This window comes from Penaeus japonicus, unplaced genomic scaffold (genome assembly GCF_977035675.1).
Source record: "Penaeus japonicus unplaced genomic scaffold, GWHDUDI00000001_assembly GWHDUDI00000001, whole genome shotgun sequence".
Lineage (NCBI taxonomy): Eukaryota > Metazoa > Arthropoda > Malacostraca > Decapoda > Penaeidae > Penaeus > Penaeus japonicus.
Genome location: NW_028234403.1, coordinates 6,797,011 through 6,812,010, shown reverse-complemented (window position 1 = coordinate 6,812,010; position 15,000 = coordinate 6,797,011). Strand labels below are relative to the sequence as shown.

At 39.7% G+C, this 15,000-nt stretch overlaps 1 protein-coding gene across 2 annotated transcripts in view; it reads left to right on the top strand.

Annotated features, from left to right (window-relative positions):
• The window catches only part of GlcT (ceramide glucosyltransferase), a 75,815-nt gene extending 64,408 nt beyond the window's left edge, over positions 1–11,407 (top strand). For both annotated transcript variants that reach the window (XM_086534330.1, XM_086534280.1), the window contains exons 4-9: positions 2,735–2,837; positions 3,162–3,376; positions 6,504–6,633; positions 6,756–6,906; positions 8,523–8,712; positions 9,028–11,407. In XM_086534330.1, the coding sequence (XP_086390456.1) occupies positions 2,735–2,837; positions 3,162–3,376; positions 6,504–6,633; positions 6,756–6,906; positions 8,523–8,712; positions 9,028–9,210 (972 nt within the window). In that variant the 3' untranslated portion in view covers positions 9,211–11,407. The remainder of the gene's footprint in view (positions 1–2,734; positions 2,838–3,161; positions 3,377–6,503; positions 6,634–6,755; positions 6,907–8,522; positions 8,713–9,027) is intronic.
• The last annotated feature ends 3,593 nt before the right edge of the window (positions 11,408–15,000 follow it).

Here is a 15,000-nt window from a genome sequence, read left to right as displayed (position 1 = left end):
AAAGCGTCGCGGCGGAAATCTTAGTCGCACGAAAGATACTTGTTCCTCGAGTTTATGTATGATACGTATTTTGTGTGGATGCTGAACGTAGATTGACATTGGAGTCTCGTTGTCGGATCTCTCTTACGCCGTAGATGGTGATTGATGGAATGGAGTGGCTTGAATTGCCCTGCGAACGAGATCATGACTCCGCATTTTTTTGTCAATTTGTCCACACTATGATTGTTATTACTGCGGTTGCGAATTCGTTAAATGCAGGTAATGGATATTGGTCGTTGAAGTCTATTGTTGTTGGGAGATCCGTATTGCCAACATCCAACGTAGCAGAGTGTTGCTAGTCGCACTTACCCGATCGTGTGTCCAATTATAGTTTCTTACCGTAGTCGCTATGGGACTGGGGCTGCCGCCAAACGACAACCGCCTCTACTAGCAAGGTAGTAACAGGAAAAGGACTTAGGTATGCGGAGTTGCCCTGATTTTTTTTGTGGGAACGCGGCGTCTCACTGTCGGCCACTCACTCGGCAGACCCGTGAAGTCCCGATGTTTCTCCTCGCATGTCGGGCGTCGAGAGCGAGCGGGCGCGATGAAGATTGTGGGGAGCTTGCAGCCGGAGAACGCTCGTGTCCCCTCCCCGTCATCCGGAGCAGATGACGTCGCCCGGGATGTGTGTCCGTTGACGGGCGAGGAGGAAACTAGGGGAGGTAGTTTAAATTTAGATCGTGTTTCTCTCGGGAGGGAATGGCAGTGCGAGGGCGAGGGCGAGGCCGGGATAAGAACGAGGGAGGGGGAAGGAAGAAGGAGAAGAGAGGGAAGAGGGAAAGTGTTGATAACCGGGCCGGAGGGAGGGGGAGGAGGAGGCATGGAGCCACTAGTAGGGGCCTGGTGGTGAGTCACGTGACCACGCCGCCGCGCCAGAGGAACCGGTTTCGGTGTCAATGGCGAGACTTTCGGTTGTATTATGACGCAAGCACGCAGGCAAGGAAAGGCGGGTAGGAAATGTTAACCTTGACCCAGATTGGAGGAACGGGATAGAGGCGCTGTAGCCCGGCATGACCTTGGCGATGGTAGTAGGCGAGGGAGGGATTTTGTGATCACGTGGCCACGGCCGGCCTTCCACTCGGCCCTCTCGTGAGCACCACTTTTACTTGGCGCCGCCCCACTGCCCTGCCTCCTCCTCCTCCTCCTCCTTCACTGCATCCTTCGTCAGTTCTGTCCCTCATGGTCTCTCTTCCCGTCGCGCTTGTCGCTTTTTCTTCCTTTCTCTTTACTCTCCCTTTCGCATTTCTTCACGTCCTACCTTTTTTATTCCCCTTCCCAATCCCATCCCCCGCCCCCTTTATCTCTCACTCTCACTCTCTCTTTGTCATTCTCTCTCCCTTCTCTCACCACTTCTCCTACCCCCCCCCTTTCACTTTCTCTTTGTTCTTTTCCTTTCCTCTTTGTCTTATTCTATGCCCCCCCCTCTCCCTCCCATCCGCCCTCCCTTCCATCCGCCCTCCCTCCCTTCCGCCCTCCCTCCCTTCCGCCTTCCCTCCCTTTTCTCTGTTTCTCCACTGCTGAAAAGGTGGCTTTACCAACGGCGGCATGAGAGACGGGATGAGAGGCAGCTGTCGCGAAGTTGTAAAAGACGAGGACCTCCCACGCACGGAACGGAACCCTTCTTTAGTATCCATGAGGCAAGGCGCAGATAGCGTTGTCGTAGGTCGCGAGGTAGGGTGGGACGGTGGGTTGGCGGGCGGAGGGACGGTTGAATAGGGAAGATGGGTGGGCAGAGGGGGACGGTTGACTAGGGAGGGAGGGAGGGTAGAGGGACGGTTGACTAGGGAGGGAAGGAGGGTAGAGGGGGACGGTTGACTAGGGAAGGTGGGCGGGTGGAGGGACGGTTGAATAGGGTAGGGGAGAAGGGATATATGTGGGTAATGGAAGACTGAAAAGGAGGCCCCTTTTGCCAGTGAAGAGGATCCCTGAGTTCAAGTGAGAATGCAAAGAAAGACCTGTTTGTGATTTTGGGTTATTCTTTTGTTTTGAGCCACCTTGCCACTAATTAGGCGAGTGATAAACGGCATTTTCTGACCTTGTGTTAATCTGCCGTTGCAGTCATGATATATATTTTTTTTATCCAAACGAGTTTATGAATTTATTGTTGGTGCTGCTGTTGGGTTATTGATATCATAGCGATTATAGCCTACAAAATTTTATCGGGAATAGCCTGTTCATCAGCCGCTAGTAGTATTCAGCTTAAATACTGAATTTCTTATTGAATTACAAGGGATGAAAGCGAAAAGTATGACAAGTCCGCTATTTGGATTATAGATAAACAATATATTTGCATCGTAAAATACCAATTACCCTGGGGTGTTAGGGTACAAATAACTGCTGATACACTATTAGCCATGTCTTTGCCAAGAAAAAAAAAACGGGTTTAATGGGTCAGTAAATTAACACACGAATACTATATATTGAGGCATACGATTCGACTTGCTGGACAACAACGACTTCAAGTTCATGGGAAGACGACACGGACCAGGTCGAGACCGGGCTTGAACTTGCATCGTTTGTGGTTGACGTAAGGAAAGGACAGGACGGCTTTTGACTATTGTGAGATCTCGCTGATGCGTCTGTCCCCAGTGCGATTTAATAAATGTATCTTTTTCTTTTGAATTCCTCTTTGCGGGTATCGTTTCGGAATTATGGGAGTAGTAATTGATATATTTACCTGCTTGTCTGTCCCCAGTTCGAGCTCCTCTTCTGCATTCAGGAAGAGGGCGATCCAAGCATCATGATCGTGCAGCAGCTTATGAAGAAACACCCGCATGTCGACGCTTCGTACTTCACAGGTGAGGAACCTCTTGTCATTCCTTCCTTATTTTTAATCTGGCTTCTTTATTCTATTTCATTTTATTTTTGGTCTCACATGGGCTGTAACTTTGATATTGCTTAAAGGGAAACCATGATGGTTATTATTTTCATCCCTGTTGTTGTTATTGTCATTTGATGGACTATTGTGTCTAGGGTTGAATCCGTTTTATTTTATTCTCATGTCAAACATATATGATTGTCCTGTGCTCTTTTACATGCTTTAGATTTTATCATAACGGTTCGCCATTGACTACATCTGTGGTGCAGCTGCGACGAATCTCAAACATGCTGTTGATCCGCAGGTGGCGTGGAAGTCGGCGTTAACCCCAAGATCAACAACATGCAGCCTGGCTACCTTGCGGCCAAGCATGAATTGGTGCTGGTGTCGGACTCGGGCCTCCTCATGAAGGAGGACACACTCACGGACATGGTGGCCCACATGACGCCCGACGTGGGCATCGTCCACCAAATGCCCTTCACTTGCGACAGGAAGGGCTGGCCTGCTATACTAGAAAAGGTGAGCTTTGTGAGAGAGTGAGGGAGGGAGAGAGATATAGAGCTTGAGCTCTCCGTCCTAATATTTTTAAAAAAATTATTAGGGCCTCGGAGAATATTTCTTTTGAGAAAAGTTGTTATGGAAGACGTGAAAATCAATAAAAAAAATTCAAGTAAAATCAGAATGCGAATGAGGAAGCAGTGATAAAACTATTAGAAGAAAAGGAATGGCTTGTTTCTTTTGTATACATCGGAGTTGTGAAAAGTACCCGCATTCCTCTTAGGTATTACCATATTTTTCCCGTGTTTTTTTGGGAGCTTGTGTTGAACTACGTATCGGTCGGGGCCACGCGCTGTAGCTAGGCAGAGGCCAGAGTGCCCCGGGCAAGGTGATCGGGTTGCACATCCAGTATTGGCAGAGCAGCTTGACACAGGCGGGCACTAGGGGCCGCAAACACTTCGAATACCCCATACCACATTTCGAATATTCGAATATATACTTCCAAAAGGCAGAAGTTCACCAGGAAAGGACGCAAATAATGCGTGAGGTGTTAACTTGTAAGGACAGGGCTTCGGAAAATTAATTCCTGTCTTGAACATAGGGCTTAGCAGTTTTCTGAAGCTATGCTTATGTGGTTATATTCAGATTTTGAAATTAAGTTGGCTTCTGAAGTTTATATTTGTGTTCTTAAACGGTATGTTTATTCCAGTGCATCATTTCTTTTCATTTCTGTATGAACTACCGAGTTGGAAAACATACCTCAGTATATGCACATGCGAATGCACACCGTATACATGCATACACACACCGTATACATGCATACACACCCCGTATACATGCATACACACCCCGTATACATGCATACACACCCCGTATACATGCATACACACCGTACACATGCATACACACACACACACACACACACACACACACACACACACACACACACACACACACACACACACACACACACACACACACACACACACACACTGACACACACTGACACACACTGACACACACACACGCTGACACATACACTGACACACACACTGACTGACACACACACACACTCACTGACACACACATACATACACTGACACACACACATACACTGACACACACACACTGACACATACACTTACACACACACACTGACGCACACACACTGACACATACACTTACACACACACACTGACACATACACTTACACACACACACACACTGACGCACACACACACTGACGCACACACACACTGACGCACACACACACACTGACACACACACACACTGACACACACACACACACTGACACACACACATTGACACACACACACTGAAACACATACACGGACACACACACACTGAAACACATACACTGACACACACATACATACACTGACACACACACATACATACACTGACACACACACATACATACACTGACACACACACATACATACACTGACACACACACATACATACACTGACACACACACATACATACACTGACACACACACATACATACACTGACACACACACATACATACACTGACACACACACATACATACACTGACACACACACATACATACACTGACACACACAGTGACACACACACACAGTGACACACACACACGCAGTGACACACATACACAGTGACACACACACACGCAGTGACACACACACACGCAGTGACACACATACACACTGACGCACACACACACACTGACGCACACACACACACACTGACGCACACACACACTGACGCACACACACACTGACGCACACACACACACTGACGCACACACACACACTGACACACACACACACTGACACACACACACACACTGACACGCACACACTGACACACACACACTGACACACACACACTGACACACACACACACTGGCACACACACACTGGCACACACACATACACTGGCACACACACATACACTGACACACACACTGACACACACACACACACACACTGACACACACACACACACACTGACACACACACACACACACTGACACACACATACATATACTGACACACACACATACACTGACACACACTGACACACACTGACACATACACTTACACACACACACTGACTCACACACACACATTGACACACACACACTGACACACACACACTGACACACACACACTGACACACACACACTTACACACACATGCACTTACACACACATTTATAAACAAACAAACAAACAAACATTGTGAGTATCTGATTTTATAGCCCTGGTGTCATATGATGATAGACTCCAGATAAGCGTCTGATAAGCAGTGGGCGTGACTGGTAGATTTCAGGTGACAGTTGTAATGATAAGTGGCTCCTAACATAAACTCCTTTGTAATATTTCCTCTTGTGGTGTCTGAGGGGGGATGGGGGTAAAGAAAGGGTTGGAATGAAGAGGGTCTTTGAGAAACTTAATAAACTTTGCATGTTAATTACTTAAGGGCAGTTGAAGATAAGGCTTCTGCATACTTTAAGGCTTCTTTTTAGCTATTTTGTTTCTTGTTTCTTTTTTTTTCACCCAGTTTTGTTTCTTTTATATATGTATCTGCCTATCTGCTTACTCATGAATATAATGGATATATTTGTTTATAGGTTGTTGTAGATTATTTCTTGGTATTTATTATGAGTAAATTCATAGATTCATTATAGAGGGAACATATACCAAAACCTGAGAACATTGAATATAAACATGAAGTCAATCTAATATTGATATAGAATATGATCATTTTTAGCTTTTTATTTGTATGTATGTAATTTTTTCTTTCATTTTACCAATCCCTATGTTCTCCCATTTTTTTTTCTTATTTCCTTTCTCATATTCACAAAAATTGTTTCTTTTGATTTAGGGACAGGGATTCCCAGCTGTCAACTAGAATCATATGGTCATGGAATATCAGTACCTAGTAAATTTATATATTTCACACACACACACACACACACACACACACACACACACACACACACACACACACACACACACACACACACACACACACACACACACACAAATAATGCATGTGTATGTATGTATGTATTCATTATATATATATAAAAGATACACATGAAAGGGAATTAAGCAGCCTTGTTCCATTTGCTTTTTAGGTATACTTTGGGACTAGTCATGCAAGGATGTACCTTTTCCTTGGACTCTTGGACGCTTTTGGCTTTGGAGTCAACTGCTGTACCGGCATGTCCTGCCTGATGAGGAAGAAGGTCCTGGATGAGGATGGAGGTGAGTTTTGTACCCTTTGAACTGAGAATCACCTGTATGGATAAGCAAGTATTACGAAAGTTGATTTGTGTTTAATCTAATATGTGCAATAAGTGATTAATTCATTGACATTTCCTCTTCAGGCATTAGTGCTTTTGGCGTATACTTAGCTGAGGACTACTTCTTTGCTAAGTACATTCAGGACCGAGGATGGGGCATTCGTATCTCTTCGCAGCCAGCATGTCAGAATGCTGGAACAACCCGAGTAAAGGGTTTTCTGTCAAGATTAACAAGGTATAGAGTTGCAATTTTTCATCCTTTTTATATGATTTTTTTTAGACAACTCTTTAATGCTTCTGAGACATATTGTGTGTGTTTTCTATTATTTTCCAGACTTACGGTATGAAATATGAGTATATATGATATGTTAGCAAAGTGATACTAATTAATATTTAATATAATGGGTCATCACAACTGAAGGAATAAATATCTTGTAATTTTAACCCATTCACAATGGGGCTTATATATGTGTAATGCTGCTCTTGCCTGCTAGATAATAAAAGCGCGCAGTGACTAAGCGGGAGACTTCTCCCTGTGTAATGCCGCGCTGTGCCTCCCAGAGCGCTTTCCACCCGCCCCATTGAACGGGGTGATAATTGGAGGTTTTTGTATTTGTTTACATTATTTTCACAAGTGAATAAAAATCTGTCTATACAAATGGAATCCCGATGCTGATGTCCATATATAACGATGTAAAGCATACATATTAAGGGAGAGATCTTAACGTTCTAGGATGTCACCTGGGGAGAGCGAGATATTACACTAAGGTGACAACACGTCAACCGGCGCAAATGTGTTAACAAACAAAAATGCTGTACAAAAGTGATCCAACCCAATGAGAATGCCTGTCATGGAAGATCAACCTCTCATTGGGATTGGATCACTTGGTACTGTGTTTTTCTTTTTTGGTTGAAAATTACAAGCTTTTTATTCCTTTAGTTGTGATACCCTATCATACCAAATGCTGAATAATATCACTTTGCTAATATATCATATATAGACTCATAAAAGTCTAGAAAATAATAGATCACACACATGCTGTACCCACTGCAGACAGGTCTATGCAATAGTTGCAGGGCTGCCATTGGCTAGGTTTTGTGGAATGAGGAAGACTCTAGCTTTGCTGTCTTTTTGCCCTATTCCTGATCATTTAACTATTTTAGAGTATAGAAAATCTCCACTTTTTTGTTTCATCATGTTGTGAGGCTTATAGTAGGTACTGATATAGATATGACATTGTTTAGACAAGTAATTCATTTAGTTTAGTCCTTTTAGTCTTCATAAAGGAGGAATATATACTGTACACGCTGTGTAACATCAATATCACTAAGTTATGGAGAAGTCTTCAAGTTTGGCAAAACACTTTCTTCATCGTAACAAAGAAAAAACAAAATATTAACAACTGTTTACACTCATCCTCCTTCTCACTGCTAGTGCCACTAAGCAAAACAGCCAAACTGGCAGTGGCACCTCACATGCCTTGCATATGCTAAAAAATGCTAATGGCATCAACTTGTTGTCTGCAATGGGTTAAGATACCCAGCCCAGGCTTCTGTGTCATAAGATGTGGCCTGTCCTGGAAGGGTTAAGGCTTACAGAAAATATTCTTTTACTTCACTACATTGCTGTCAATGATATGAATAACTTTGTCATTATCATGTTATCATTGTGATTATGATTATCTTATTATTTACTTTCAGAAAAGCTTAGAAATTCTTCGTCTTTTAGAATAAGTTAATTATGTTAGGTGTGAGATATATTTAAGAATTTTAATTAAGGACTCCAGAGTTGTGAATGTTTTGAGATGTAATTCCATATGATTACATTTTTTCTTCTTTTTTTATTTGCAGATGGTGTAAATTACGTATAGCCATGGTACCACACACCTTGCTTCTGGAGCCAGTCAGTGAATGTATGGTGCTGGGGCTTATAGCATCTTGGGCGGGTGCTGTTTTACTGCATGCAGACTACCTCACCTTCTTTTTGTTCCACACTCTTACGTGGTCCCTTGCTGACTGGATTATGCTCAATATAGTGCAAGTAAGTTCTGAGGTAGTGTTGTTTCCTTTGACCCATATCACTATAACGAGATTTCAAAAAAGTAAATTTTGCTTAACCATGCGATTCATTTCAAATACAATAGGAAATAAGCAGACCTTGATATTATTATTGTCATCACTTTTATATTCTTTTCTGTTGCAATTCTTTAAGTGCTAACATTAATTTTGAGGTTTGGCATGCAATAGAGCACAAGATTGCATATTGACAGAGTTTCACTGTCATGATTCTGACATTCAGACAACTATTTTGCTTGTGTTGAATTATCAATTTAAGAGATTTATTTTTTCTTTCCAGAATGGGCCTCCTCCCTTCAGCAAGTTCGAATTTGTGATCAGCTGGTTGTTCCGAGAAATAAGCGCTATCTTTATTTTTGTGCACGCCGTTTGGAACCCTGTTATCAGCTGGCGTCACAAGTCATTCAAGCTTCGCTGGGGTGGTATAGCGGAGCCTGTCAACACAAAAGTTGCTGTTATGTGAGGAAGTTATGATACAGGACTCCGCTTACAGTTGGCTGCTAAACTGACCATAATACCTTCATAATATCTTTTAAAACTTTCTTCAAGGAAGTTTATAGGCATTAGTTCATTAGGTGCAGTAAGTGTATGCAAGGTTTTTGTATGAGGACAGGAGTTTAGAAATCACCATATATTAGCAGCATCAGCAGAAAATTGGTTTACTTTGAAGCTTATAAAAATTGAAATGATTTGATACACAAATATATAATTTGCAAAGTTAAACAGAGAGAGAGAGAGAACTAATTTTGAGTAGATAAACATTTGGACTTCTACTAACTGCCCTTATGCTGGAACCTGATTTTCCCAGGTGTGTGGTTACTAGTTTATTAACTAGTGTCATTTTATCTCCTGTTGGTCCATATTGTGACACTAATGAGCTATTGCTTAACATTTTTGTATGCTGATATTTGGCAGTGATATGTGTGGGTACGCTTCTTACAGCGATTGCAGGAAAACTAGAATCCAGAGACATTTTCAATAAAGACTTTTCATATTGTTAGGCACTTCTCTGAGGAATAAATTCCTTCAAGGTTATAATTGGCATCTGTACACTGTAGATTATTTAATTACAGGTGGACCAGATATTTTTAAGAAGCTTTCAATCTTGTACTCCAACAGACTAGCTTATTATAATGGCTCCTTGTTGTAGAGCTCAGCTGAGTGTAATTTTGATTCACGGCTAAGCTGCTTGAATTTTGACTTTTTAATATGAAACCCATTTGTTTAAGATCATGAGAAGCATCTCGGTCTCTTTGAAAGAAACAACATTAATGTTAATGCCATATTCCGTCCCACATAAAGCAGGCTGCCATGTGTGAAGTTTGAATATCTGTTTATCTTTACAATAAAGATGTAATGGGGAGGTAGCCTTAAATAATTCCTCTTGCATGGTATTTCCAAAAGAGGTTGATGTGTGTAAGGTGATCAAATAGTGTGGAGAATCATGCTTATTGCTAGAATTTTGTTTGACTTGTTTATACTTATTATGTATAAATACATCAGTTAGTGATCGGAACTTCATAATTTATGTTATATCAGTCACAGTTTACAAAGGAACATGTATGACAGTGAAAATATTAGATGTACAAAATTTATTAGCCCACCATAGTGAGTGAATGACTATTTATGTGTGTGTATTTGTGTTTGTGGATACATGTCTTTTGTTTCAGATATGTTTATAATGTGGGGGGGCAGATACGAGAGGGAGCATTGTAAATATATTGAACCAAATCTCTTTGTATTAAGCTGTAGATGTCCAGAAATTAGGAATGCTTGAAATAGTGCTTGCATTCTGTGCCTTTTACAGAAGTAGCATTCACTTGCATTTACATTTTGTATATATGTATTATATATAAAGAAGTAACTCATGCATTTTTAGCTTTTTCTAAGTGAAAGGAACCAAAGGTTTTGCTCAAGACACAAGTGAATAGATGTTTTTTGGTGTCCTTAGTTGTGTTAAAATATGCACATGGTAGAAGACAAATTTATGGAGTAACTAATTATTTTTGATTTATTGTTTTTTTTTAAGTATTTGTTATATTGTGAGCACAGGTCATTGTGCAGGTGAATTAAACAAAGAAATTCTTTAAGGAGCATTATTATAGTGAGATATGACACATGTTGGTAGTGCATTTTTTTTTTTTAAGACAAATGAATGTAGAAACTGTTGATTCATAAATTGTTACAGAGGAACAATAATGATAATAATGAAAGAAATATGGATTGATCTGGAATAAAAAAAAATATTGACATTGAACAAACTATGTAAGAAATTTATTGGCAAGGTTAGCAAATTTGAATAACATTGTTTAACTCATTTGTCCTGTCTGATGTGATCATAGTTGTTAAGGAAAATTCAATAGAACTCAGATGGTATTAATATAACTATTTGTACAAAGCTAATGTAAGTGCTATCCAAAGATCAGTCAGTAATAAAATGTTTATTATCATATGTTTTAGTATATAAAAGTCAATATAATTTTTAGACATTATTCCTCACAAAATTTGTGTATATGTTCAGATATGTTTGGAATGTACTCAATATTCAGAATCCTTCAGATTTAAACCTTTATGAGTGTTGAACACTGGAGATATGTTTGTTTGTAAGCAAGTTGTATCAGTAGGTTATGTTAGCTGGTTAATTAAAAGTGTTTTTTATATATGTCATTTTTTTAACACCTACAAATAACATTTGTGATTCCGGGCTTATTCTTATGATATATACACATGACCAACGGTCGTCATGGTATATTTGATATTAGAGAAACAGTGATCCACTCTCCCCTATTATACTATGAGTGGGAACTATTTAATGACTGATGATTCCAATAGCAATATTAATTACTATAATTGCAATAATATTTACCAAAATAAGTATCATTTAAATCCCAAACATAGATGATACTACTTGCTCCTAGCACCAGCTGCAAAGAAAACCACGAAGGGTGCCTATCCATGGTCACTATAAAGCACAATCTTCAGAGAGGGATGAGATGAAGGAGTTAATGCAAATCATGTGTATTGTCTGCAATTTGCCCTTGTGCAAGTATGGCTGCTTTGTGATGTGACACTCACAGCATTAGTACAGGTCTCCTTACCCATCTGTTCATTTATGATCAGTAGGGATTTTTTTTTTTTTTTTTTTTTTTACATTTGTTTATAAAAGTAGAAAATTAAGAGAAGATAAAGTTGCTTTCTGTCCTTTCATAAAACTAATACTTCTATCACACGGATTCTAAAGAAAACAGTGAGCTGGTATGGACCCTATACTTCAATTTTAGTCCACTAAAACATTGTTAAGCATTGTTAGATGGCTCACATAGGTCTCACAAGACAGTAAAACAAAAGATGATAAACACCAATATGGCTCCAATATTATAACAAATGGATGAAAGCGAACAGGAAAAGTTGTGTAAGACCAGGCTCCCTGTCAAGCAATTTTATCCTTGTCTTCATTGGGTTCATATTGTAAATATTCTGAGACAGTATTATATGAGGTTCTCCATTAGAAAGAAAACAATAAATGAGAGGGAAACAAAAAGTTGTTTTTGTTTCAAAGTAAAAGATAAATGCCAAGTTGTGCATACAAGTCATACTTTTTTTTTCTTCAGATCCTAAATAATCTTATCCAATGACCCAGCAAGTAAACCTCAATAATCATTAATAGATAATACAAATTAGGTTGGCAGATCTGCAAAGAAAATTATGTCATGGCATATTTGATGTAAAGCGAGAGTAAATCTCTGTGTATCTCTATTACAATATGAGTAATAACTAGTGACATATAATACCAATTGCAATTATTTCTAAATTGCCATAATTGCCATCTCATCAAAGTAGATTTAGTCTAAAATCCCAAACAAGACCCTCTCCTAGCAGCTGCAGGAAAGAAAGCCTTGAAGGGCATCCTCCCAATCTCTATCAAACACTATCTCTAGAGAGCAATGAAACACCGCAAGATACCAACGTCTGGATCTATAGTAGCAGTAAAGTAGTTTTGTGTTCCTTCCATGGATTGTAAATACTGTGGGTGAGAGGACAAGAGACCTGTGATATCTGTTGGGTATATGCAGCTTAAACAATATTTTACCACTTCACTGAATTTTCTATGATCAGCAATATTGTGACAATTTCATTATTAGTTCATTGTCATTGGAATAGACACAGGAGAGTTCAGAGACATGAAATGACAACAGAAATCAAGTCTGAAACACTGGATATGTCTTGACTTGGGACATGTTCAAGCAAGGTCAGTTAGAGCTTGGATATGTGATTTTTTTTTTTGCCCATACAACTTTATGGCTGCTCACCATTAGAGAAATAAACCAATCAATGCATTTTTGTGTTCTGTGTTCCCATCACTACGTTCATGCATCTTGCCGCAGAAATAATAAATAATAAATAATTGGCTTATTAGATTCATGTGGGCCTGAAAAAAAAAACATAATTGTGCATATGCATGCACAGATATCTAGCTTAACCCATCCACGACGGGGGCATTCTAGCCTTGAATGTCACAATGCCGGGGCGTTCGAATTATTAGGCCTAAATCAATTGAATGGCTGGCACAATACTGTGCCACCCGGCCACTGGGCTTTTGAATGCACGGTACAGTACTGTACCATCCGTCCAGAGAGGGTCAAGTCTGTAGCACAAAAATACCCTCATTTAGCGTACATCAGCTCTAACCCCTGATTCACTAGCAACTGAACTTGTCTGTCAAAAACATCAGATTCTGATATCTTAACAAATCATTGGAACTTAAAAGAAATAATAAAAGTAAGTCATTTATTACAAACAGAAGGTAGAACTAACAATGCCCAATGAGTATAAATGAAAATGAGAAGTGTGTGTGTGTGTGTGTGTGTGTGTGTGTGTGTGTGTGTGTGTGTGTGTGTGTGTGTGTGTGTGTGTGTGTGTGTGTGTGTGTGTGTGTGTGTGTGAGTGAATGTGTGTGTTTTATTTGTAAACAAACAAACATACATTTACTTCCCTTAAATCTTTATGGCTATATATTTTGACTGTGACCTTGTTCCTTCTTTCATGAAAATGATTTTTTTTCCTTGTCTTACAAAGCTGTTCATGAGACAACCAGAAAGCTAATTCACACCACCTTGTTTTCTTCCCACCATTGCTTTGTAATACATCACTAAAAATTATTTAAGTGAAAATAAGTTAATATCTGGCTCTATGAATCCAAAATGGAAAAAAAAATACTAATTATCAACCAACTGACAATTAATGCACATGCAATTTTATTGCAACTTAGACAAAGCTCCTGTTCCTCCTGAAAAGCCAATCTTTTCCTTCATTCATGGTTCAGAGACACTTAGGGAGAAGGCCCATTGCGGACGGGGATAGATTCGCTTGCCCAGTCTTTAGGATAGGTTTTATTTTACAGTGAGGCAGCTTGAAGCAACAATATTTGAATCTTCCCACTCTCTTTCAGTCCCTCATTGTAAAACTAGAGCCATTTTTGCGTTTTATTGAGTTTAGAGACTTATATGTGCCATATGACAGGCTCTATCAATGCTGCAGTTGACTAAAATTGTAGTATATGATCCATATTAGCTCATCATTTTCTTTATACTTAGTGTGATAGAACTATTGCTGTTTTATGGGAGGACAAAAGGCAACTTTATTTTTTCGTATACAAATAAGAAACATATAACCACCTACAATGAAGATAACATGAAAAGGTAGGGAAGAGAAAGGAAACCTGTGCTTGTGACTGTGAGTGCCACAGTGAAAGGCATCCATATAGGCACAGGAGCATATTTTTCACTTCATAATAATGTAACAGGCTTTTAGTTTTCCTTGGGGTAAAATGAAAAAACAAAGTTCTAATACAGTTTTATTTAGGCTCTGTGATATGAAATCACAATAATCATGGGAGCAATCAGGCACTGTAAGACATAAACCCAAGTAATAAGTACATAAAAAAGGGTAAAGGATGTATATTTTATCTACAACATACAATTTTCAAATACATACAAATGAAAGAACTCAGCTATTACATAAATCAGAAGTTTATTCTTTTCATTTCCCATTCTATTTTCTGCAAGTGAAATATAATCTATAGCTTTGCACTAAATTGTCAGTACTACTGTATTGCAGCCTGTTCTTGGAACACCCGTTTTTTCTGTATATTTCAGGCTGCAATGTTTACTCACATGCACTAAACTCATACCTATAAATATTGTATATTCTCTTTATAAACTTATCTTTCTATCTATTTTTCTATAAGTACGAC